Source organism: Cydia strobilella, chromosome 7, assembly GCF_947568885.1.
Source record: "Cydia strobilella chromosome 7, ilCydStro3.1, whole genome shotgun sequence".
NCBI lineage: Eukaryota > Metazoa > Arthropoda > Insecta > Lepidoptera > Tortricidae > Cydia > Cydia strobilella.
In genome coordinates this window covers 14,946,870-14,974,729 of record NC_086047.1, presented here as the reverse complement: position 1 = coordinate 14,974,729, position 27,860 = coordinate 14,946,870, and the positions used below count along the sequence as shown (strand labels likewise).

Below are 27,860 nucleotides of genomic sequence, written 5' to 3'. Positions count from 1 at the left end.
CCACTGGCCCCTTCACGCACCGCGATATTCTGTACCTTATTTTGCTTCTGTCCAACTCCAAACTTAAAGCTCGCTTCTAGTTCTCGATTATGACTGTATGACTTGTCAAAAGTGCTTATTTTTAAGCCTACTTGAAATAAATAATTTTTGAGTTTGAGTTTGAGTTTAGTGGTTAATCCTGACAAAGGACCAAAAATCCTGACATGTCAGGGGAAATCCTGACCTTTGGCAACCATACTTGTGTGAACTAATGTTTTTTTAGAGAATTATATATACTACATTCTGCAGAGTTCTGTACGGTAGCTAAATTATGTAATTAACTGGTATGTCGCATAACCTATGTGTTACAAGTGGGCTAAAAGTCTATAAGTACCTAATATGTTTATAAATTTTCAAAGTAATCTTGCAACTTAGTCTGATAAGAACTGTTTTATTTGTATGTACATAACTTATTAAAATCTGATAGGTAATTTAATAAGTTTCTGATGGACAACATAAGATATTTTCGGCTGATTATAATGATTTTGAAAACTAAAACAATTTAGACGTGTAATATAAAATTTTATTAATATGTATAAATTTTGCTTATGTTTTATGCCCGTTTACTGCAATAACTGCCATGTAGATTGACGTTAGAAAACTAAAAAGTCAAATTAACTACAACGAAAAGTCGATATTAGGGTCATATAGGTACCTAGTACAGGGTGGGCTGATGGAAAATGCATTTTTAAAAATATTATAAAATAATCAATTTTTATGTTTTTTAATAAAAATTATAATTAGAATTTGGGATAAAGAAATAAATTTTACGTTTTAAAAATTAAATCATGAAGATGTCGTCCGTATATAGCGGTTGCGGCACTCTTCCAGTCTTGCTTGTAAATTTTGAAAGACGTTCGTTAGAAGTTGCGGAGATATTGATTGGATTTCTTGACGAATATTCTCCTTTAATTTTGCTGTGGTTGTCGGATTATTGGAGTACACTTTACTCTTCAAGTAACCCCACAAAAAGAAGTCTGCCGAAGTTAAGTCAGGGCTCCTGGGAGGCCAAGCAATGTCACCTCACCTCGATATCAATTTTTGAGGAAACATTTCACGCAAAACTTCCAGGGTCACGTTACTTGTATGGCAGGTGGCCCCGTCTTGCTGAAACCATGTGTTGTTGTTGTAACCATAGGATTCGTGATGAAGTTTCGGAGTCAGGAAATCTCTTAACACGAAAGTCTTGTTAAGTCTTCCAAAATTTACAAGCAAGACTGGAAGAGTGCCGCAACCGCTACGGACGATATCTTGATGATTTAATTTTTAAAACGTTAAATTTATTTCTTTATCCCAAATTCTAATTATAATTTTTATTTAAAAACATAAAAATTGATTATTTATAAAAAAAAATTAAAATGCATTTACCACTGGCCTACCCTGTACCTACATTACATAGTGGATGATAGTTCAGTTCGCATGCTTTAAATTAATAGAAAAAGTACCCCTTTATGGGAAGGGTTCAATAACAAAATTAGGCTTTTAAACCTTGGGCAATTACTACAAATAAAATATATTCTATTCTATTCTATATCCTCCGGAGAATCATGAACCAAATTTATGTGTACGACCCATTAATATGTTAATGAATGCTGCATTGTATTTATATTCTACATAGTTATAGATACTTAGTTGAATCACTAATATAATTTTCAATTCAAATCAGGAAACAAATAAGTATAGGCCGCTAGATGAAGACGACCTATAAATAACCAGTCTTTATCACAATTGTCTCGACTGCACCTCATTAGCCATTATTACGTGAAGTCGATTACGTTGATAGATAATAAGTAATTATTACCCATCGTGTTTGCAAGGGCTGGGTCTTACTCATGAAGCCTACCAAGCGCCTCGCCTCACTAAAACCAGTATAAGTATGATATTTAAATACACGCAGCTGTCACGATCCTTGAGTTGAAGTTATAGGAAGGATCGAGTCGTGTTTAATGTAAAATGCATAGGAATTAGCTGGATTTAACTACCGTGAAAATCACTGGATAATAAGATTAACAAGACACCAACCTTACCTAACAAAGTTAATTATTTTCAGCCTCTAAAGTACGTTTTAATACTTCGTTATCACGGATCATAAAAATCATATTAGGCATAAGTACTGCATCCGTTAAAACACAATGTTCTGAGAGTTTGTTAAACTTATAGATTGCTGGAAATGCTGGAGATACTTAACATTTCATTGTTGACTCTTGGAGATCTTATACATCTCTTAGAAATTGTAAAGTTAATTACTGTACTTACGTTTTATTATAATATTTCATGCTATATATGTATACACTTGACAGGTTTCTACTTATCATTTTTCTTTTGTGTTTAACTTTCTAGGGTATAGGTAAGTATAGCTGCATATAACATTACAACTCGGTTATTTCTGGTGATTCCCATCCTATATTGATCTTATCTGCAGATACCACTTTAATGGGGTATAGTATGATGATGTTGATGATGACGAGTCCCAAGTGTTCTAGTTCATTTGGGTTGTGATTAAAGTTCAGGATTGACTTGGCTTGTTTTTACGTACAGGCTATATTTGTGTTACTTTTCTAAAATTTAGTTTGTTGGTATAAAAACTAGCCAAGACAAATCGTGCCCAAGTAAACTAGAACTTGGCACTCATATAGATATCAATTCTTGGCACTCATATAGATGTCAACAACTAAACGACGCGTCACGTTGGGCGCCAAATTAAAACTACCCCTTGTCGCATTGTGAAAATAAAACTACTTCTACGTAAATAAAAATAAAGTTGCGAGCAGAGGCTAAGTGATATAGATATATGTGATTCTGATCTCAAAAACAGCATTAAAGATAAACTACAAATATACCTAAACCAAAGATAGATGGATACAGTCTAAGGAAAAAACGTGCATGGAAAATCAAGACAATTTGATTCTCGATCAGATGGCGCCACTACCTTTGGCCTACTCTTGTAAGTATAGATAGCGTTGCCGGTTTCGTTTGTTATTTAGCAATTTTATCGCATATCAGGGAAAGAACATGGGTCAAAATAATACTCGTATAAAAATAATTAATACAAGTATTGCAAATAAAAAAAATCATTTATCCATATGTAAATACATTTTTTGATAATTTTATTTTTAGTTTTAATCGTGTGTCGATAGATGGCAGTGAATTTACTGGGGCTACAAAATTTACTATGACAGTACCGCTCTATCTTATTATAATCCTCTTTGCCTAAACTGAAATACATATCCAATACGAAAGAAAAAGTGATCAAAGCCAGTGCCCGAGGCTGGGATCTAACCAGGGTCTTCTGCATTCTCGGCTAATGATATAAAAATACCTATAAGTAGATTTAATTCTTGAGAACTTTGTACTTTTCCCCGAGTTTTCCCTGACACACAAATGTTGTAATAGGAAACAAATATATCTATCGTATCTTTATCAAAAGTACTAACTAGTACTCAATTCATCTATAGCCCACAGAGAGCTAAAGGTAAAAAGTTACAAAAACTAGGTTTCTTTTTGTCTATCTAGTTTCAAGCTTGTGGTCTAGAAATTTCAACATAAACCGCTTTACCGATATAAGAAAACTACCGTAATAGGTAAAAAAGTTACTGGTGTTTTTGGTCGAAGCCACAGATTAGATAACATAAATAAAACTTGGCGAGTCCGGAGCTTAAACTGAAAGTACATTAAAAATTCGTAGACAAACATCTTATTTCCTAGAGACAACGCGATTACCTAGTTATTATGGTTGTTATTACCTACGTCGAAAAGGAAACAGTTTAGGGTGAAGCTTGTTTGTTTGTTTCTAGTTATCTCCCAAACGGTTAAGCCTGCGTCGACCGTACAGTCGCCATCAGATATATCGGAGCGGTTCAGGCGCTCACAATATCTGAACTCACCTCTATTGTCAGGGCGTTAGAGTGCGTGTTCAGATATTGTGAACACGTTGTCCGCTCAGATATATCTGATGGCGACTGTACAGTGGCGCCCTCATTGGGGGAATTGGCATGATGACGAATTTTTAAATCCCTTTTAATATTATCGCTACACTTGTATTGGTTCTGAAAAACACAATATTTCAGCTATACTCATAAGTTTTAACATAAATAATAGCATTTTTTTATAGCTAGCTAGCGAAAACGCCTTGCGTCCATTTGTGACGTCCGTTTGTTTACACGAGTACCTACTTTACACACGAATATATTACTTTACATACCTACAGTACGTAGGTAGTACAGTTACGAATTTTCCCTTAAACCAGAATGAATTGTTAATTCAGCACTGTAATTACAAAAATCACAATAACTCATTTTATACAAAAAAACTCAATTATTTAGATACATGTAAATTTTGAGTGAAAATACCGGGCGCCGGCTTTACTTTTAAATTTTTTCTGTTTAGGTACGACAGCCAACATGGCAATGATAGTTCCATTCAGCCAAATAATTAAAATGGTACATTTCGATGCTAGTGCGGAAAGTATGTAATTACTGGTAAATATGACATTTTCGCACGTGTATCGAACGACGTTTTTTTAATACAGTTGCGAAATAATAAGAAAAACATCGAGTAAGGAATAAAAACAATATCGAATGTTGCCTTTGGAAACTTAGCTTGCAGTAAGAAAAAACGCCTCTTCTTTGACAGGCGTTTCGGCAGCTATTCCTACTTCTACCATCCATAGCTATTCTATTCCATTTAGACAACTTATTAAGACCGGTTTTTCAATCTTCAATATTAAAAAATAAACGTGTTATAATATAATGATGAAGAGGTAAGTAATAAAATATGAAATATGTATATTTTTACAGTAGATTTTTATGTTGGTTACGACGTTTAAATAAACTAATATTAACACTCATCAATAAGTAGTCATGAATTGGAACAAGTATAAATTTAAAAAAATTGGAAAAGTCAAAAGCACTAGTTCGCAAAAACCAACTTTCCGCACGCTAAACAGTCACGAAAAGTAGCACTTTTTGAGCAACTGTATTAAAAAAGTATTTTGGTGAAATATTATTATTTAAAGCTATACCAATAAAAATGGGTAAGTGGAATGAAACATCTTATTACTTGTACTTGTTTCATTCCACATTTCATTTCATTTCATACCCGTCAACTCCAAATATTGTAAACATTGCTTTTTTCTTCTTGAATAGCCTCGTGCTGATTTTTTATTATTGTAAAATTATTTATCATGCGGAAAAGTAGCTCCCGCATGCCGCTTTTATAAGGTTTTTACTATGGTTTTCCCGTTGATCACAAAACACAAGTAACAACAAATACTCTATACGATACTGACAATACACATGCAATGTGAATGACGTTTTGTGACTGCTAAAAACATTGCCATATATAGTTTTTAATTGAATGACAGCTGCATACTTTTCTTGGTTTAACTATTATATATTCGACGACCGGTCTGGCCTAGTGGGTAGTGATGCTGCCTGCGAAGCCAATGGTCCTGGGTTCCCATAACACAAGCTTCCTTAGGCTTACCGTGGGACTTAGTCAATCTGTGTAAGAATGTCCTATAATATTTATTTATTTATTTATATTTTAGTTTTTTTAGGTATTAGTTTTAGGTTTGTAGGTAGTTTTAGTTTAAGGTTACTTATTTATTGTAAATCTATTAATTATAGACAATAATGAAATTAATTTAAATTTACATTAAATGATCGACATTTATGTAAGACTAATTCTTTGGTGTATTCTTTTTTCCTTCTCTATGTATGCTATACAAAAAAATACTAAAATGTTAGGCACCTAAGTCTAATTAAAACCTCAAATCAATATCAAATCTAAATTACATTCTTATGTGATTGCGAACGCATCAGATGCTGTAGTAATTAGGTTAGATCACTACTAAGTAGTTTAAGTGTTCATTTTTAAGACCGTTTAGCAATGACAATGTCATTAGAACAAAACGAGCAACTCAATTATGCACCTGTTTAATTATTATGTTAAATCATCCAAAGCAGTCATTTCATGCATCAATAATTTTAAAATAATCTATCGGGCTAGTGTAAGGAAGGAGTTAAATGGACAAGTGGCTCTAGAGCGGCAATCTTATATAAATCATTGGTTCCCTCCCCCCGTATTATTATTATGGAGTGCACAGACGCAGACGGCCCGCGCGCAGTATACTAAGATAAATCGGCGCGAGAGCCTGCCCAATCAATGTGGTGTGACGTTTGACAGTGATTTGAATAGTGATTAAATTTAAAAAGAAGAGATGTGGCGGCAAATATATTTGGTGAGCATAATTGCTTTGTCTTGCAGAAAACTATCGTAAAATCATTATACCACACTAAGTGCTTCTTAAATAAAGAGTGTTATTTTACACAGGGATACAGGAAGATTGATTTCTCCCATGGGAGTAATGGATTTTATTTAAAATGTTAAGTCAAAGTAGGTATATATGTCGTGAGGGATACGCCTCATATTTTTTGTATATCAAGTTAAAAATAGACATGTAATTAATTCTAACTTTACTTAAAAACAACTTTAATTTATGATAACACAATTCGTATTTGAGGTAATTGAAAGGCAATTGGTTGAAATTTCCCAAAAAAAAATCAGCCGAGGGCAGTTACTACACCTGCGAGGGCAGCTTGTGGCGAGCGGTGAGTGGCGGCACCGCGGGAACCTATTCCAGAGAGTCCTTTAATCTGGTCCTCGCTTCTGGGTTTGCCTTGATTCTTGACTGGCCGGAGAGAGGAGTCGCAAGAGTGGAACCTACGCTCCAAGTTGGAAGTGTAAAATGTCATAACGCTGGCGGCCCAACTCACTTCTCGAATACCTCACAGGCGCTCAGAAGTGTTGCCCTATTGTCGCACTGTGCGTGCGGTCGTTGTGGGGCCCACTCAGTGGGTTGGCGAGTCACCACCTGCCTTTCACAATTCTGTGACTGATTGTCACGGTAGGTATCTCACAGCTAGTCTCCTCCCATAGCCCATCATCCAGTCCATCCAACATACAAATCAATATGACCTTAGTTCCCGTCGCACTCGCGTCTATAGACTCTGTAGTGTTGCACTACAATAGTCTGCACCTGGCGGGAACCAATTCCGGATGTATCATATTGTGCGCTCGGGGATGGTATCCGCCACGTGTATGTCGTGTATTCTGTTTTTAGATTAATTTGTCTTAACCCTTAATCGACAAGGGAAAAAAACTGTGTTGTAGGTATCTTGTTTATTGTAAAAAAAAACCATGAAAAAATCTATTTATAATGTCAACTTATGTAATGAATTTAAGTAAAACCTATTTTTTTTTGTTTCTACAATAACTTCATAGCTCGTAGGTGGTAAAATTTTACCAGTCATTGACTGTTGCGTTCGGCCCCACGCATGCCTCACAAAGTATCTTGGCGCGAATTATTAAATTTATTACTTACCTACCTATATCAAAGATTTATATAACCCCGTATATGTTGGATACAGTCTAATAAAAAACGTGCCTAGGAAATCAAGAAAATTTGATTCTCGAACAGATGGCGCCACCACGTTTTACCAACTTTGGCCGATTCTCGACTAGATGGCGTTGACGGTTTTGTTTGTTATTTAACAATTTTAACGCATGTCAGTGAAAGAACATGGGTCAAAATCATATAAAAATAATAAATGCAATCATTTATCTATATATAAAACCATTTTATGGTATTTTTAACCATCTTCACTTTTAGTTTTAATCGTGTGTCGAATTTACTGCAGCGAATTTACTGTGGCTAGAAAATGTACTATGACAGTACCGCTCTATCCTATATATCCTCTTTGCTTACATCCACGTGCTCTTCGAATAAATAAAGCACTCAGTAGGCCTACCTAGCACATGATAGGCGCGACAGTATGTCGCCGCGAGATATACTACCCGTCTTTTTATCGCGGCGACATACTGTCGCGCCAATCATGTGCTAGCCCGGCTGGTAATATATAACAGTATGTACAAACTAGTCTATTCGTTAATGATGAACCGAAATGGAACTATATACATGAGTAATTCGAAGTAATTGTCTTTAGGATATAGCAAATTCAATAACAACCAATTTACATTAATGTAGTTTCAGCTCAAGTACCTTCTAGGAAAGTAACATTTCTCCAACGTAGGTTTATAGGTAGTAACCGATCGTGCGATCCATAGTATATGTAAATATATAACCCTCGTTTTGACATCATGACCTTTCTCTTTAACACGCTTACCCATATTAAATTCACTTTGCTCCTATCAATATAAAAATATAAAAAAAACTGCAACTACAACTTTTTAGTACTGCCCGTAACATTTAAACTAACTTAAGTTTACCTGGGTATACCCAGTATTACCCATGCCTTTTAGGTAAAGCCCGAAAATTAAATCAACTTTAATTTGTATTCGGCGTTTACCCGTACACATCTACCCAACAATCGGGAGGTAATGTCAGAAGTGATGATGCAACACCTAACATTACCCAGCCAGTGTTGGGGTACGGTAAACGCCGAATACAGATTAATGTTGTTTAAATTTTCCGGCTTTACCCAAAAGGCTTGGATAATACTAGTTATACCAGGGTAAACTTGAGTTTAATTAACCCTCTAACATTACCCGTAACATATATGTATACATTTATGCTCAGATCAGTGGTAATGTAGCTCCCAAACATAATAAATGATTTTGATTAAGATCGTTTGTCCGGAAATAATATAAAGTAAGGACCTTATCTATTTACCTGAAGCTTGGCGAAGTTTCTATAAATAAATTCAGAATATTTATCCAAAGAATTTCAATATTTAAATCTCATTCCACGAATTCACGTTATCCAATCTTTTCCAATTACTTATTAGCATCAACAGCTCAGACCAACCAAGTTATGTACGAAAAAAAGAAACCATTTAGTTAAAAGGGCATTTCTACAGAACTTTCCTTAGGTACACCAATATTTTGCTTGCCGTGGCCTATTAGTCTCACTTTCCATCCAATTTCTCGACAAGCAAAGAAGAGGGCTCATTATAAATACAATGGTCAGTAAAATGGATTTTATTTGCCTGTTAGTTCAGCTTTACTTACTCGTGATATTATTAGGAAGAAGAGACGAGATTCAATTAATCTCTAGGCGCTTTCTATGTTCAAGAAAATGTTATCACACATTGTCTTGAAAATAGAAGATAAATAAAAGCAAAACCTTCATTTCGAAATAAAAATATTGTGAGATCGTTTCGCTAGCACCTAAGGAAAAAAAAAACTACAAAATGGAAAAAGACGGTGAAAAGTTTGTATTTTTAACCGACTTCAAGATTTCAAAAGGAGGAGGTTCTCAATTCGGTTGTATTGCCAATTAAGAAAATGGTTAAAATAAAACTTTAACTCTTCCTTAAATTATGCTATCGTTACCTGTATCACACTGTATATGATATTAATGCCATTACCAGCAGTATAGCAGCTGCCCACTAGTAGATTATTAAACAGGTAGTAAGTCATATATATATATGGTAGACCTGAAACAATGTAGCTCTTCTTTTTTTTGTTCAAACTAAAAAGATTTAGGTGTAATTTATTTTGTACTTTGACTGTTCATTCAAAATCTGTTAACTTTAACTACATATGTATGATGTTATAACTATTTTCATAGTGATATGGCTGTCTCTCTATCATATTTTTAGGTAGGTAATAGTTTTGTCATAAATTACGAGCGGGGCATACAAATGTTGCGGTTCTGATGCCATAGTATTCATTCTTATCACAACTGCTGTTTTATTGATTTAAAATTAAAACTATTGGATATACTTAAAAGTAAATCGTACCACGCTTTCATTACTACTATCTTACCCCATTAGCCTAGTAACTAAGTGCAACTGCAATTAACCACACCACATTTTCCTGGCAATTTCTAAAGCGCCGACACTTGATCTATCTCGCAACGGTATCGCTTACAATCGCCTATTGACCACTCATTTGCTGTATATAGCTCCTACTTGAACTTTCTGAGCAATGGAAAAGCTAACTTGTATCTGGTGCAATAAAGTGCAGTTTCCGAAAACAATACAAAAGAGGAACATGAGGTTTGAGGCATCAGTGGTATTGAAAGCGGCACCAAAGGAAAGTTAATAATAAAATTTCCGCCCCATTTAATTCTGATCGCGAACGTAAACAAATGTCCAGGGCTGATAAACAGAGAAATATTTTATCAATGGACGAACGGGCTTCAATAGTAATGGATGAGTTACATTACAAGTCATACATACAAAGGCTGCCAAATTCATATGAGATTTAATACAACGGCGAGGTAAAGTATCGGCAACAGTTGAGGTATAGTTATTTGTTATACAATGGAATTGAAACACGAGCAAGCGAAAGGATTCTATAGTTGAACCACGAGCGAAGCGAGTGGTTCTAAAATAGAATCCTGAGCGTAGCGAGTAGCGAGTGGTTTTAACACACGAGAAGTAAAATACATTTGCACCCGTGAATAACACAAAACTTTTCCCCTCACTATAGCGAGGAAAGTGCAACATCCACAGGCGTTAGATCATCTTCATCACTGGAATCACAATTTTTTTACGTTAATACGATAATTATAACGGAAAACTCTGGAAGTTGTGTATTTTTATGTGTCGGAGCCAGTGAGATTTTTTTTGTTGACAATGTTGACATTTCTGACAATGCCTTTTAAAAATGGCATCGACTCAACTTGTGCGTTCAGAATCACATTCAACATCATCTAAAAAAACCAAAGTTTCTTATGGAACTTAATGTTTATGACTTAAAATCATTAAATAAAGCTAAATTTGGTATTTTTTTATAAATTTTCAAACCATTTATTTAATGATAATTAATATCGAACGAACCATTATTATGAGCGTTTTCCGTTTTGTTATCTGTTAAAAGCTACTTAAACACGCTCCATCCAAGGTCAAATTACTTTCCCCACTAGTGGATAAAATGCGTTTTTCCCCGCTTGTTTTAAAGGATAAAAGACTGCTTTCCGAGCTAGTGAGGGGAAAGATAATTACGCAGTACGTAGATATGTACATTGTACACATACCGCTACATTTCTAATAAATAAACAATTACATAATGTACATAATAATTGTAAATAATGTAGTAAATAAATGAATGAATGAATTAATGTGTTAGCTAAACAGCTTTGATAAACGTTTCGGCTTTAAATGAAAAGAACGCGAATTTCAAAGTCCCACTGCCGCATTTTACTTAGGTGTAGGTTAGGTTACCCACCTACATGACATGTTTTTGTGTGCTTGATCTGAACACTAGTGGCGAACAAAAATTGCATTTTTGAAAACCATGTCATCGGAATTTTCTATTTTCGATACAAGTAAATATATAGGTACCTTCTCGTATTTCATTCAAAATGTACATTTTTGCTCAGTCACATAATTATAAAATCCTTGTATTTCAGTTACAATGCTAGTTTGATGTCTCTAATCGTGATGCGATTCTACTATATCTGGGGGCACGCCCCCGCCAAGACGAGCAAAGCGAAGCGCTACCTACTACCGCTGTACCGCTTGAGATAAGTGGTAGACCTATAACAATATTTATTACCTTGCCTATTTCTTTGAATTATATTCCTTAGATGTGCTTCCGTTTCTTTCAAATCAATAAATTACTTTTTGTTACTTTAGAACTCTAAATAAAAATAAATTGAATTATAAAGAAGCTGCTCCGGCCTTGAGCGTCAGGTCAAGTGTACAATAATCGCGAGGTAGGAAACCAATAGATCTTCAACAAAAGCAGAACCACTTTCAGTATCTTTTGTCGTCGCCTGCACCTGACGCAAGATTTTCCGATCGAGTTACTCCGGTCGATTTTGGCACGATTACGCCACAGTGGTTACTTTGTAAGACATCGAGATAATTTTGATGTAATTTAAAGCTTTTGTGTGAGTTACCGTGTCTGTAAAAGCATTGAATCAACAATTTTGTGATCTTGGCAAATAACGACATAAAGCGCGTATTTAACGCGTATAACATTTTGAAAGTTTCTGATTGTCGCATATATTGTGATATCACAAAAACTAAATTGCAGCTGTAAAATACTTAAATAAAAGTATTAAACGATTTTTGGCTAAGGGTTCAAAATAAGAAGTATGCAGCTCTATTGTTTAGCCATATTTAGATGTGTATACCAAGCGGTTTTCATCCGCTGAACATCAAAATCGCCGGATTAACGTTTCCACCAGATTGTCCTAGTAAAGAGACGACACATTATTAAGCGATTACAAGACCCCAAGCAAGATATTACGGCCCATTGAACCTGCTTCGTTTCATATTATATAAGTATATATATAAATGCGGTTTTTCGCGGAAGCATGGTTTACATGGAAGCAAAGAAAACACATCATTAGCGGTTCGCGGTTATTTTTTTTAGTTTAGTTTGCGTAAAGCGGTTCGCGAGATTACTTAAGACCAAGAAACTATTTAATAGAATAAATACGCCAGTCAGGAGTTTAATTAAGCTGGCGCGCCCTAAGTTATGATATCTAAAAACTATGTACTATATAATATATAGAATATATTATAATTAGAAACCCGTGTTTAGAAAAAAATTCTGGTCAATGGTTATCTGGTACTGGTAAGGATCACTTTTTAGCGAGAATACATACCGTCAGTGTTATTTACCTCTACCTGTGTTCTAACTATAAGGTGTGCAATAAAGAGTAATTTTGAGAGATTTTTTGAGGCATTAAGTTCGCCATTTGGATCTATTTTGATGTGCATTAAAGTTTGAAAAAAATAATAATTTGATGAGTACCTACCGTTTTTTGCTTCGTTAGTTTTTTATTTACTCCGGATTGGGGTTTGAGGAACCGAACACACCCAAGGCAACGCGACTTTGTCGCATCTAATGAATACTATTAGAAAAAGAAAGGCAGTTTATCCCGCGCGCGAGATACTGTCGCGGCGCTCTCGTGCTAACTAAGCCTATATACTGGTCGCGACAAGAAAGTCATACAAAAGTTTAATGGCGCACCGTCACGGAACGTGATTTGCACCAAACCGTTTGTTCTGTGCGTTCAATATAAGTTCTCCTAATTTTACCACCGTGAGTAATGTAGCGTGATGTTCTTAGATTCCAATAATTTTAGTTGACAAACACAGACATTACTTTAGAAGTCCAATAGTCCTAATTATGTGTAATTAGTTCTCAGCCGGCGAAAAAGTTAGACCGGCAACATTATCAGTGTGGTTCTATTACATATAGTATTATGCTATCCATTATGTCCCAACCAAATCGTGACAATGAAATACTTCCAGTAGTTTTTTGCGGCTTTCAATTCGGTTCAGTGACTAAACATGCGTTTAGGTGTTGGTAATAGTGTTGTGGTTTTTATTTGGGTTCCGTAATATTGTTTACATATCTACCCAACAACATACCTACACATAAATCCTTATAAGTTTTTCTCAAGCGAGTCAAAAAATAATAATCAAAATCGCTTGTATGGGTTTCTAAAAAGAGAGTGGGGTTTTTCAAGGGGTCGGTATAGCGTTTGCATGAAGCAAATTTGCATCAGAAGTGGACTAAAAAAAGAATAGACAGGTACATATTAGTATTACCTGTGTTTAATTACAAGCCGAGTTTAGGGACTTTAAAACTCAACTGCTTATAATAAACACCTATTGAAGTCACTAACAAATAAGTGCTATATAAACCGACTCCTGAAAATCCATGCATTTGTTTCCGAACATCTTAATGAGGGCTATCGTTTTTTTGCTCACCAGTTGGCGCCTCTGTTGATGGTGGTCCAAAAGACTAAAGAACAGCTGTCAGTCATTGAAGTGACAAGTGACATTTCGAACTATGGAAAACACCACCATCTACACTAGCGCCCCTAGCGGCGAATTCATAAGCGTTAGCCCTCATAGCAAAAGTATTATAGCATTTAGAACAAAATAGGTACCACAGACCACAGGTGGCTTAAATCTACGACATTTATTATTCAAATCTGCGTAGACGTTTGTTCTGTAAATATACTTAGGTCATAGGTACGAAAAACAAATAGATACATACTTACTTTTTAAATTCTTAATTTGACAGACTACAAAATACTGGACCTGTGACGCTCTGCATTTTTGTAAACAAGAATATTTACGACTATTGAGCGCCAAGTAGGCTTAAATTCAATGCCTACTTTACCTTTTGTCGAATTAAGGGTTAAAAAATTTCCTTCAAAATATTACTCTTCTTCTCCAGTCGGATAAAATGGCAAATGCTTTATAATTCAAATTTGAAGATAAGCCGATTACATCGCTAGTGGGAAAACTTGAAAGAACTTCCGTAACTAACCAAGTTCGGCGGAAGCCAAGTGTTATCATAATTTTAAAGAGCAGGTAGTTTCCTGAACAAGTTGAGGCGATCGATTTGATACTATATGTAACTAAGAACAAAAAGCAATTCTTGTCACTTCTGGGAATAGTTATTTGTGCAACAAGAGAGGAAAGTTGGTTTTTCTTGCGAGTGTTTATTTCGAGTCCCGAGAAAGCGAAAATTCTATAATTGAATCACGAGCGAAGCGAGTGATTCTAAGTTAGAATCTTGGGCATAGCGAGGGACTCAAAAACACTAGATGTAAAATATTTTTGCTCTCGTGTTGCACATATAATTTTTCACCTCAGTAGTGTGAACATATTAAAGGTTAAAATGTATTTCAAATTACACAGAAAAAAAAAACAAAAAAAAAAACGAATTTGTAATAGAAGTATGAAGTGGCAGTTCATGGGCTTCAATAAATTAAAAAGCTACTTTGTTTCACTCCCTGGAGTGAGGAAAGTCGCACTTTCGTCACTCCCTGGAGTGAGGAAAGTCGCACTTTCGTCACTCCCTGGAGTGAGGAACGTCGCACTTTCGTCACTCGGAGTAGGTATATAATCACTGTATGAACTGTACCTAATGATCAGTGGCCAGTTAAAGCTTGTGCAGAGTCGGTAATGAAAGCTAGTAGGTATCGAAAATGCTTTTTCACCTCAGCATTGTAATTCGAAATACATTTTAACCTTTAATATGTTCTCACGAGGAAAAATTATATGTCCAACACGAGAGCAAAGTTATTTTACGTCTCGTGTTTTTGAGTCCCGAGAAAGCGAAAGTATCTATAATGATCACCAGCGAAGCGAGTGATTCTAAGTTAGAATCTTGAGCGTAGCGAGGAAAATAAACACTCGCAAGAAAAACCAACTTTCCTCTCTTGTTGCACAAATAACTATTTCATTTCTGATACTCTGAAGTTGAAGTTTTACATTTCAAGTTACGTTTTGTTTTATTTTCATTTTTGTACGATAAGTATTGGAAATGCGCTTCTAAAAGGATTGGTTGTATAATTTCCATTCGAATCAGTATCCGAACTTCCGTTTCCATAAATAAATAGTTATAAGGATAGTCTTTTACCTAAATTGTTAATTGAAGCATCCTCAAGAACAACTATAAAAGTTTATACTTTAGTCATGTTTACTTTTCTCGTATTCAAAATGAAAAGTAGTTAGTGTTTAACTCGATTGATTACTTAGGTACTGCATCATTAACTTCCAATTGAGAAGTAACACAGCGTCGAGCCCCGATTTTCTTACACCATCACAACAAACCTAAAAAATCAGTTCAACTTGTCAGACACCGAACGGGTCGAATCCAGAGCAGAGACATCCAAATGGAAGCAACAAAACCAATAGTGTAGTCTGTGCCGCTCCAATACCTGCGAGTGCAATGGTCGCGTACATTTTTTGCCCACAAATACACTTTTTTTTCTCCGGTAGTGACATAGTTTAATTTAATTGATGATTACGTGTTACGATGTAATAGAAATTGTCATATATTTTTTGTCGGCGGTTCACCGGCTTTTGGGTTCGTTAAGCAATTGCAACCATAACTTTCTTGGGCTTTGTTGGTTTAATTGTTGTAGCGGCTTTAATTATTTTACCGGTGGATTCGATTTAGTTGGCATCCGGTGTTTCATTTTACATACCTTCCTGTAGCTTTATGAAATTTTGGTTGTTTCTTAATTTATTATTTAATTTATATATTTCTTATTGGATCCGTAATTGTTTTCCATTGGAGCACGAATCAGACCATGGAAATATGGGAGAATGGCACGATTTTATAAGGAATAATTTTTATAAGGAAATTAAATAACTTAAGTCCCGATTTTTATGAAATGTCGAAGGTTGTAAAAAATACCATAGTTAAAGATATTTGTTTAACGTTGCAAAATTAATAATACCTATTTAATATTTTTTCATTTGTTGTTTCAGATTTGGCTGCTTATAGTCTATGCAGCAGCGATCAAAGTGCCAATTGACAATAAAGAAGAAACCACAACTTTGGTAGTCAACGACACGAGTCCAACTCCAGATACTCCCATTTACTATGAATCAGATGAACCTAAAATTGACAGCTACCTCATACCGCCCAACACGCATACTGCAGAGAACAAACAAGATCTAATCCCTACATATCTCCTTCCTCCAACACAAGATAACCAGGAGGACTTCTATGTTGTGCCGACTGATGGAACACAGTCAGAGTGGTACCCCATACAATCAGATCCTCAAAACAACCCTGCCATCTTACCGAAGTCTTTACCTCAGATAAATCCTATTACCATTTTACCTGAATCACTTCCTCAGAGTCAGAGCTTTGTTTTACCACACGCACAACAAGACGATATCCCAATATTTATGGTAGGAGAAAGCCATCCTCCGCGATTTGAGCATACTAGAACAGGAAAATCACATCAGCTACAAAAACAAGAGGTACCTGTGCCGTCAAGACAGCTGGAACCTCCAGCGGAGGACGCCGAAAACCATTTCCTTCTGCCTACTCCCTCAGCGGAATTGGAATTGCCATATCAAGAACAACATCAACAGTTCATAGGTCCGTCTGAGGAGGTATATGAACTACCTATTAGGGGACCCAATCATAACTTTAATCCGTTAAATAACAAGCCTATAAATTTCCGCCTCAAGCCGGCTGAGCCGACTCTTTCGTTACATCTCACGCCACCAAAGCCCCTTCTGTCGAAGCACAAAAATCCCACAAAATTGTATCCTAAAAAGTATCTAGGGGAATTCAGGCCCGTGCCGATTCCTTTAACGCAGTTTGCTGAGGAATCTTCAGCAGAAGTCCCCAAAGCGAAGCCTGCGATACCGTTTAATCCAGCCGCTGATCCCGAATCTGAATATTCGAAACCGAGTGATAACGATGCTTACTTGTACGAGAAACTCAAGCAAAAGCGTAAACTGAGGAAGGAAAAAGCCGCTAAGGTAATTTTTCATTTTGTAATAATGATGTTGTTGTAACATGGAAACGAGACTCGCTAAACTTATCTGTTATTATTTTACGGTTTTAGCAACAACTCCCGCCCTTAGAAGAACCGACACGTGATCAACCAGTGGCAGAGCAAGAAACTTCCGAAACACACTTCAGATACCCTGGACGTAAGTATCTCGAAACTTTTAGGCAAGAAGCTGTTTACAACGAGTTTTAACTCGTTCAGATACCAATTTTAGATACGAATGGTATGGAAAAAAATTATGCGCCCTAGAGGGAAAGTGCCTTAAAACCTTTAGTTAGCTCATTTTACTTAAAGGAAACATTCTTATATTTTTAAAAAGAAACAAAACTTCATTCAGTTTTTTTTAAATTCGCTTGAGTCGCCCGGGAATCGGACCGACTAAAAAAAAAAATAGACGGTATTTTATTCTACTATTCGATACAGTTAATGATAACATTTCTCCAAGAAACATTAGATCTCACACTCGTCTGTGGTACAAAATATCCATAAAATCGAATATTTAGTACTCAAGAATATTTTTAGACAAGCAAAATTGAAAAAAAAAAAATATATATATGAAAAATCTTTGAATGCAAATTTGTTACTTTTTAAAAATAAACGAATGTTTCTTTTAAGTAAAATGAGCTAACTTAAGGTTTTAAGGCACTTTCCCTCCAGGACCCATTAATTTTCTCCATCCTGTATAGCAATCGATGGTGAAATTGGTGAACAAGTAAAAGTCACAGTTAAGTCAAATATGTTATTTTTGCAATTACATATTGTTATTTAAAAAATATTCATTGTCACCCAACCAACCAATAATTCATGTCATTAACGGGTCTAAAGCGATTAAATTTCATTAGTTATGTGCACAAAACGCGAGAGCTAAAAATGTTATTTTATTTAGCAACCAATAGTGTGAGCCTAAAGCCTCGTTTCGTAAAAATAAACAATTTTACGATTAATTGTTATGGATTGAACATGAGAGGCATGAGCTCATGAATATTGAGTTATATTTTGGCTGGTTATTCATATCTTTCATGTTTCAGTAGGTGTACGTAGGTACATACCTACGCGAAAAAAAAAACTTTATAAAGTGCTCTTTACCTATTTATGTCAATATTAGTAAGGGATTGTTATACTCGTTAGAACGACACTGCACCTGTTTTTAAGTTTTTGTGGCACAAGAGGAAAATTAAATAATATGTAGTTAAAAAAAAAAACAAATTTCATGGAATCAAAATATCTACTACACAAACAAATATTTAGCCTCTGCCTGCTATGCTAATACAGATTAAACAATACTGCTTCGCACCCCGCTAATGGTAATTTAATCGCTTGCGTAATTAATAGGTGTCTGATATCAGACGTGGTTAAAAGCATGAAAATTAGATTGTGGTTAATAGGGGGTATTATTGCAATGTTCTGCCACCAGAGTGCAGCACTAGCCTCTTTAGTAAACCATAGAGTAACTTATACATACTGTACCTTTAACAGGTCCAAAGATAGATTCCTGAGCGTAGCCAGGCTTTCAAGACACTAGACGCCAAATAATTTTGCAGCCGTGCGGAACCCACAACTTTTCACCTCACTACAGCGAGGCAAATGCGAGATGCAAGAAAAACAATAAAAATATAAAAATAATCACATTTAATTTTGCCCTCTATTTAACATATCAAATTCAAGACATAACACACTCAAATCCAAACAAAATAAAGAAGAGAAAAGCACACATATAATTTTTTTTAAGTAATATTGCCGTAATTCATCGTGTTCGAAATTCAAATGACTTTTGCACGCTAGCGGATAAAATAGACTTTTGCACGCAGATTTCGCGCTATAAACTGAGGTTTTCCGAGCGAGTGAGGTGAAAAGGTTTATTTACTTGTAGGTTAGTTTTATTTTTATTTAGATTTATTGTAATTTTAAGTAGTTTTTATTTATTGTTTTTTTTTTACATTATATATAAAATAAATAAATTAGTCTAATACGTTTACCTATGTAACTTTATGAGAATATTTATGACTAGCTGTGCCCGCGGCTTCGCCTGCGTGGAATTCGGTCTGTGTCAGTAAGCGGCTAATTCACCACTAATTTATCTCAATGTCCCCTGGAGACGGAACTTAAAGTAAAGTTGACAGATGGATACGCTAGAGGACTGTAGTCCAGATAAAATATTTTACAATTAGGTACCTACCACCAAAGATAGATATTACTCCGTAATAGATGGATACAGTCTAAGGAAAAAACGTGCCTCGAAAATCACGAAAATTTGATTCTCGATCAGATGTCGCTACTACCTTTTGCCTACTCTCGTATAGAGGGCGTTGACGGTTTCGTTTGTAATTATTTAACAATTTTAACGCATATCAGTGAAAGAACATGAGTCAAAATAATAAAAAATAATTAATGCAAATAAAAAAAAAACATTTATCCACATTTAAATACATTTTATCGTATTTTTATAAATCTTCATTTTCAGTTTTAAAGTGTGTCGATAGATGGCAGTGACAGTGGCAGTGGTTTACTGTGGTTACAAAATTTACTATGACAGTACCGCTCTATAATATTATAGGTATATCCTCTTTGCTACCTCTAAATAAAATTACACTCCAAAATCAATATTTTTTTTGCCCTTATATCGAAATACCATCACTCCTCTTCCCCTGCGATCCCACCTCGGCCGCCGAAGATAGGGAGAACGGCTTACCGCAATACCGACACTCCTCTTCCTCGACGGTCCACCTTCGGCGCATCACAAGCGGGCTTAACCAGCCCACTTGGAGCGTCCTCCTCGGGCCAGCCCGCGACCCAAACAGGCCGGCCCTGGTTGCCTCTTCGCTTCACCGTGGGTGACCAAGCCACGGTTACTAAGCCCCTCCACCACGACAAGGTGAGCAACCCGCGGGGGGTCGCAATTCTAACCTAACCTAACCCACTTCTGACAACAGTTCGTTTTCTTGGGGGTCGCAGTTCTAACCTAACCTAACCCACTTCTAGCAACAGTTCGGGTTCGCAGGTTCGCAGTTCTGTCTAATTTATTTATGCCGAATTTTTATGCCAAAAATATTTTATGCCGAATTTAACATGACGCGGCACGACAGGTACCCGTAATAATTACTAAAACGTGAGTCTTCATTTGAATATCGTCACGGATTTCATTTTTCCGATCTTGTAAAAAACCGAATTTCTGAATACCGAATGATTTTATTTCCGATCGGACAATGATTTTTCGGAATTTAGGAATTCGGAAAAAAAAAATATTTTCGGAAAAGTGTAAAATCGGAACTTTAAGCTTTCTGTCAAGTGACAATCGGATTTTAAGTTTTCGGAAATAGCACATTCGTGATTTTATTCCATCGTGTTTTTAAAAATCGTAATTTTTATATTTCGGACTTATAAATAATCGGGATTTTGAAAGTCGTGGTTATAAAAATCGGAAAAACGTATATCGGAATATTTGCAATTCCCATCAAAATCATGTCATCCAAATCGGTCCTCCAGTCAAATCAGTCTAAGCATGACGCCGGCGGCGGGCAGCGTCTGCCCCTTTTTTTGTTTTCGGAGTGGGAAATGCATCTGCGTAGCGTCTGCCCCTACGACTTGTTGATGGTCATAGCGAATCAGACGCTCACGGGGACCTGTAGGCGCTTGAAGCGGAACGGGAAGTTGCTCGGAATGAGGGGGATACGCAGGATGAACACGGCTTCTCCGGCGCCACACTCCGTCAGGATCTGCGCCTACATATGTATTGCGTACGATGTATTTGGGATCACAATCGAGACTCGCGCTGGCTTGCCGTTTCAGCCGAAAGCGAAGCGACCTGCCTGGCTAGAGCGCCACTGAGTCTCTCACCGTGGTTTTTCTCAGACTCCTGAGACCGTGCCCCTTGTAGCCGCAATGCATTGCGAGACTCGAGAGATTCGATTTTTTTCGGGAAGGCATGGTAACGCGTATAAGTCCCAAATCGTTTGACATTTACTGATTTTTTTTTAAGTACCCACCTTCGTGACCATTATTAAGAGGAAGGTCACGGCCGCTTCTCCATGCAAACGCAGTCTCCATTTTTTGGATAAAAACTACCCTATGTTCTTCCACGGGACTCAAACTATCTTTATACCAAATTTTATCTAAATCGGTTTAGCGGTTTAAGCGTGAAGAGAAATTAAAAAAAGTTTTTTTCATATTTTTTGTGTTTTCACTCGGGAATGGTGTCATTTTGATATCATAAATAAATTCGGCATACCCGATTTATACAAAAACGATACCTAACTTAGCGTAGTAGCTAAAATGATATAGCTATCAAGATAAAGTTTTTAACCCCTTTTTCACCACCATGGGGGATGAATTTTTAAAAACGCTAAAAGTAATTTTCTTGCTTTTTAATATAATAACGTTTTGCAAAGTTTTAAGTTCCTAGCTTAAAATAAAATTTGCACCCCAAGACAAACTTTCATCCCCTTTTCAACCCCCTGAGGGGTTAAATTTCCAAAAACGTCAAAATTAGATTTTTTGTAATCGTCTATCATACCTTTCTAAGAAGTTTCAAAGCATTTGTAATGGATTCAAACTTTCAGCCCCCTTTTAACCCTCTTAGGGGACGAATTCTTGAAAACGCTAAAATCGCTTTTCCTGTATTATAATAATATGCCCATTATACAAAGTTTCAAGTAACGCACTAAAAAAAAATTGATCTCCATACAAACATTCAACCTCTATTTCACCTCCTTAGGGGATGAATTTTCAAAAACGCTGAAATTAGTTTTCTTGTATTTCAATAATATATCTTCTTACGAAGTTTCAAATTGCTAGCTTAAAATAAATCTTGAACCCCATACAAACTTTCATCCCCTTTTTAACCCCCTTAGGGGTAAAATTTCTCAATTTTTTATAGCCTATAACCTGGCCGTGGATTTTTTCGACAGATTAGTAAAGTTTGCATTAAAATCCGTTCAGCCGTTTTCATTAGTTGCGCGGTCAAATAAACAGACAAACAGATAAACAGACAAACAGATAAACAGACAAAAATTCTAAAAACTGTTGGAATGTGTTCTGTTATCGATTCTAAGTATCCCCAGCCAATTTTTTTTCGAATATCTTCCATGTACAGACTTTCGACCCTCTTCCGCTTTATTATATGTATAGATAGATAGATGAGACAAGGGCTCGGTAGGTAATGTTTGAAATTCGGGCTAATAATATGTACCTTCCTATAGGGGAATTAGGAATATAAAAAATAAGCAGTGAGATATATACTATAACGTCGTTGCGCCAGTAAATTTCGCCGTGGGTCCGACTATGGAAAACTAAAATAAGACTTTTAAATCTATAGACAAAGGTTCAGATATATTTATCTAGATGTAGGTACCTATATAAGTTTTTATTTTCTTCTGACAATACACAATTTTTATTTTCTTCTGAGTTTGAATCTGACAAATTACATAGCAGAATTTACAAGCGCATCGACAATAGGCTTTAATAATGATGAATGTCATTATGAAAACCTTAGCCTAAGAAGGATGATGAATAAACATGATAAATAATAAATGATTTCAGGCAACGTGTATCCCGCGCCGCTCCGGCAAGCTCCGCCGACGGCGCCACCGCAGCCGCTCTCAGGCGGAGCGCCCTCCAAGCCGCCGCCGGCAGGGGACCGCACGGAGTTTCGCATGCATGGCATGAAGGGGCCTCATAGCTATCAGTTCGGTTACGATACTGGCAAGGGGTGAGTAATAGAGTATGACCAGTTATGCCGTTCTCGAGAACATTCTCGGTTTTGTATATATGGGGAATGTTCTGTAGCGAGTAGGTATGACGTGTTAGGGCCAAGGCTTCTGCTAGGTCTGCTGACTGGAGACCGCAAGGAGTTCCGCATGCATGATATGAAGAGGCCACATAGCTGTAAGTTTAACTACGACACCGGGAGTATGACGTTTTAGGGTCTACAGGTGGAGTACTCGTCAAGCCGAACATAGATCATCAGTCTCATCACACAAATAAATACCCTTACCGGGATTCGAGCCCAGGACCATCGGCTTCATAGGCAGGGTAACTACCCACTAGACCACACCGGTCGTCAGCGTCAATCAATATAGCGATTGATAAATAGTTCAGTAGGAGTAGAAGGAAACCAGTTCCGTTGCTCAGTTCAAATATTACCGTCTAGCTCAGACGAAAGACGCTAGCAACTATCTATCACAGCACAAGCTCTTTGCCGACCCTTTAAGGGTTCCCGCGGCAAGCTCGGTTCTCCAGACAAACGTAGTTACGCTCTCATTTTAAAACGAGTAGCTGGTTTGCTCTGAAACTTTGAACTTACAATAGGATAAGTTATATCTATGTCTGTAATTAGTTTATGTAGCTTCAGATACTTACCATAGTTAAAAAAATACAGCGAATTTAAGTTTTTTATACAAAACTTGTTTTTGCTCTATTTCGTTTGTTTTATAAACTGGAGCTCTATAAACTAATTACAGACCTAGATATACCTCATCTAATTGTATGTGCAAAATTTCATTACAATCCAACACGTAGTTTTAAAATGAGAACGAAACTCCGTTTGTATGGGAAGGTGAAATTCGGCCGAGCTTGCCGGGGACTCTTAAAGGTTCACGATCACGAGGCATAATTGTATTGACAGATTAAGGGAAAATACTTGTGAGTTCAGGGAATGTTTCTTTACTTATAAGTTCTGTTTTTGATTTGGGTTATACCGGCCTTCAGTATCGAAGAAAGTTTTCTATAGTAAAGACAAACTTTGAGGTCAATATGTATTTAGTCGTAGGTTTCAAAGGAACAATTTTTAAGACCGTCGGGCCAGGGTGTGTCTTTGTTGTATATAATGTTATAAAATAAAATATTACTGTTGTTAATGAAGGGCGTAATTGGACTAAAATACAATCCTTTCAAATCAGCCAAAATTATAGGTAATTTCGGCCTTTTTTCCGTGTCGGCTCTTCTTGGATATAGCTTACTTTTCTAAAGATTAGGGAGGTATTTAATGTTAAATGTATTAAATGTAGTCTATAGGTACACGTACAGTCAGCATCAATAGTAGCGGCAACGGCAACGCGGCAACAACGCGCCAGAAACATTTGCCACTCTCGAATACTTTTACAAATAGAGATATATCTCGACAGTTCGCGATTAAAAGCATATGAAGGGTACACGGAAAGAACATGTCTACTTAGTCACTTTAGTAACATTTCGAGTAATCGCGGTTTTAAAATTTGGATCCATGTCAAAATGTATGGTAATTCCGTGACCAGGTCATTTTTAACTAAAAAAAAGTTGTGTTTCATATATTATACAGTGGTAGCAAAATATATTACTAATAGTTCATTAAGAGCTCTACATTTTGAAATGAAAATCTTATTTTCCGAAAAAAGTGACTAGACATGTTCTTTCCGTGTACCCTTCATATGCAACAGTTTAATAGTTCTTTATAAAGAGCTATCTTATTTTGTTAAGCTATCAGAGAATAGTAAGATCATTTTGACGCTTAGTCTGGTAGGGTAATTCCAGGATAGATGCCCCAGTGGGATAGATGCCTCGATTTTAATTTCTAGTAGCAGGACTGTGGGTATAAATTCCACTACATACAGTACCGGTAAAAAGTTTAAGTTCACCCTTTGTTTTCGGTACAAATGAGTACGAGTACTTTTGTGTGACAATTTTTTGTAGATCGGATGTCGAAATTAGTTTCCAACTGATCCGTTATTGTTTCCAGAGATGTGTTTGATTAATCAGACCAGACACAATTTACGTACATTTCTAAACCACTCATTTCCTAAAATCTTATAGGAATGATGGCAAAGCCGCTGCTAGAGAAAGCATGCAAGCAGCCTTTGAGAAAATAAGGAAGGCAGAAAAATGAGTCGACGAAATAACCAGAACATGTGGAATACCGTCTAGAACACGACGACGTTTTCAAAATAATGAATATAAAAGACACTTTTAATTTAGCTTGTTCTGTTGCAAAGGGCATCTATCCTATGACCCATTTTCGCGAGTCGTCTATCCCCCACGGTAGGCATCTATCCCATTTTTAAGAGGTCAACAAAAATACGATTTAAAAAAAATCTATGCGACCTTTAAATAATAGATTAAGGACCATAGTTATCATACATATAGGACACATTTCTATAAAATAATGAATTATTGAGTCATACTTAAAGCTATTTCAAAAAGTGGGGCATCTATCCTAGAATTACCCTACGCTGCTTTTGATGCTGAACGGGTACATGTACATACTCATACGCACACGAATGTAATTGACCTTTATTCAATAATTCACCTACACAGTGTGACATAGAAACGGAACACAAAGGTCCTATATTTCACTCAATTAACGTAACACCATTAAGCGTATCATTTGGAAGTTTTCATTGTCGGTCGCGTGATGAAGGCGATAAAGATAGGAATCAACGATAGACAAGTTTGTATAAATCATGGCTTTTGTCTATTTATTCGACTTGTAAAATTAAAGTGGTTTGAGGTCGCGACGATTCATCAGTTGTCACGCACGGCAATTATTATGATATGTATTAACAAGGATAATAATTGCCTCCATAATTATACTAGTATTATTAAGGAGGTATGATCATTTTAGAGAATGTTCTGTAAGACAAAGTAGTAGGTACCCAGTAGGTGGTATTGTGGTAATCTTGCCACAATATCGGGAGTTTTCTCTAAAGTATCTGTAAAATAAGTTTATTATGCTCCGAAATTTGCTGTTCGAAAATCTTTAGTTTTCGGTAAAATGTATTAGGTAGTGTTGAATGTTTATATTTTATAAACAAGACTATCTCTAATTTCTATTAATTATTTCATTTATTTAATTTTACGTAATTAGCACTACGTGCCTAGGCCAAAAATGTAAAGGGCCTTAGGTATGTACTGTAGAACGTTATACGATACACGTGCGAAAAGGTCATTCGCAACTCATTGCAAATTTCCTACTTTTCGCACTTGTATCATAATGTACTGTACCTTATGTTAGTACACCTACCTACATGAATAAGGAACATTGATAATACCTATTACTTTGGATAGGTGTTTTTTATCTATTAAGTAGTTTAGTGTTAGAGCCCTACCCTAGACTCCGACCAAGCTAAAGATTGACTTGTCACCTTTTGCCAGTGACAATATATGGCCATACTTCACGAAAAACTTGGCGGGGTGAGTTAGCGTAGCCGGAGTTTAGCCACACATTTAAAAAGACGGATAATAATCATTTTCACAACAACCAATATTTACGAAAACGATAATGATAACCAATGTTTTTTTCAGTAAAAACCGCCAATTCCGTTTCGAGGAGCGCGACAACGACGGGCACGTGCGCGGGCACTATGGCTACGTGGACAAGCACGGCAAACTGCGCGTGGTCAACTATGACGCCGACCCCAAGCTCGGCTTCCGGGCCGAAGCTCCCGTCGAGACTGAGCCGTGATTACGTTATATGAGTGTAAAATGACTTATGGTGTTCCAGTAGATTTTAAAAGTGGATCAAACACATATGTTAAATGTGTCGCTTCAGTTTGCGAAAGTTAAAGGACATTGGTGAAATATTACTACAATTGTTTTCACCAATATAAGTCACAACAGGAAACTAGGCTGTTTTTGAATTTCTTTTTCTCTCTGCGTGTATGACCCTAGTCGACGCTGCACTTAATATAGATTGCGAATTTGCAAAGCGACGTTTCTAATATGACGCAAATTGAACAACCTTAGCAAACAATCAATTTCGTTAGATATTAAACTATCAGTACGTTAGTTGACCGAGCGGAAGTGAAGGTCTCCGTTTTAGATTGGACAAAAAATGCTTTCGTAGGTCCAGATGCTCCTCTACAGGTCGCATTTCTCAACCGATTCTCGAGAAATTTTGTGAGTAGGTTCAATAATTAGATAATTTTTTTTTGTAGATTTAGTTACTTATAGAAAATTATCCAAAACGGGGGAGTCATTTAGGTTCGCGAGGTTTACCTGCGAGCCACTAAGCAGTTGTAATCTAATTTGTCTGTGCCTTTTTTAATTACTAATAGGTACCTATAGTGACAAAAGCTTTCCCAAATCAAAGTCTTTCACGCGCCCATTTCACCACATTGACAATTGATACTGACACCTGACACTTTTTGTAGTGAGGACCTGAATTATTTACTAGTTGGACTAGCAATGTACAGTGAATTGTCATTGTGAGGTAACAGTTGTCACAGTGTTGAAACCCTGACATTGACATAGTTTTGGTAGGTACGACTAAAAGTTTCTTCCCTAGATTTGTATGCAAGAAGCTTAAATTTCACATGGAATAAAATAGTCTTGATATTAATCGAAATTAAACTATCGTGAAACATAAGTATTTCAAAATGTTTAAATCAGTACGGTATCACTCACTATTATTTTTAATCGCTTTTCGCGACATGTTTCGGATTCGTCGGGAATCCTTCCTAGTGTCCGCGGCGGTTGTACTTCGTGCCTGAGGAAGGATTCCCGACGAATCCGAAACATGTCGCCAAAAGCGATTAAAAACAATAGTGAGTGAAACCGTACTGATTTAAATAGTCTTGATATTAATGAG

The 27,860-nt window shown here is 36.3% G+C and overlaps 2 protein-coding genes across 2 annotated transcripts in view; one reads left to right on the top strand and one right to left on the bottom strand.

The window, feature by feature from the left end:
* Positions 1-27,860, bottom strand: part of LOC134743223 (uncharacterized) — a 281,924-nt gene that overhangs the window by 21,284 nt on the left and 232,780 nt on the right. The window lies entirely within an intron of this gene.
* On the top strand, positions 6,147-26,777 carry LOC134743202 (uncharacterized). The gene is made up of 5 exons (XM_063676581.1): positions 6,147-6,280; positions 16,263-17,273; positions 17,360-17,447; positions 22,841-23,009; positions 26,576-26,777. Exons 1-5 carry the CDS (start codon positions 6,260-6,262, stop codon positions 26,733-26,735), a joined length of 1,449 nt encoding a protein of 482 aa, XP_063532651.1. The 5' UTR covers positions 6,147-6,259; the 3' UTR covers positions 26,736-26,777.

Excerpts from the sequence above, each read along its gene's own strand:
- LOC134743202 (XM_063676581.1), top strand. The coding sequence starts at position 6,260 with ATGTGGCGGCAAATATATTTG. Across the intron at positions 17,448-22,840 it reads ACACTTCAGATACCCTGGAC|GCAACGTGTATCCCGCGCCG; the intron begins GTAAGTATCTCG and ends AAATGATTTCAG. Across the intron at positions 23,010-26,575 it reads GGTTACGATACTGGCAAGGG|TAAAAACCGCCAATTCCGTT; the intron begins GTGAGTAATAGA and ends TGTTTTTTTCAG.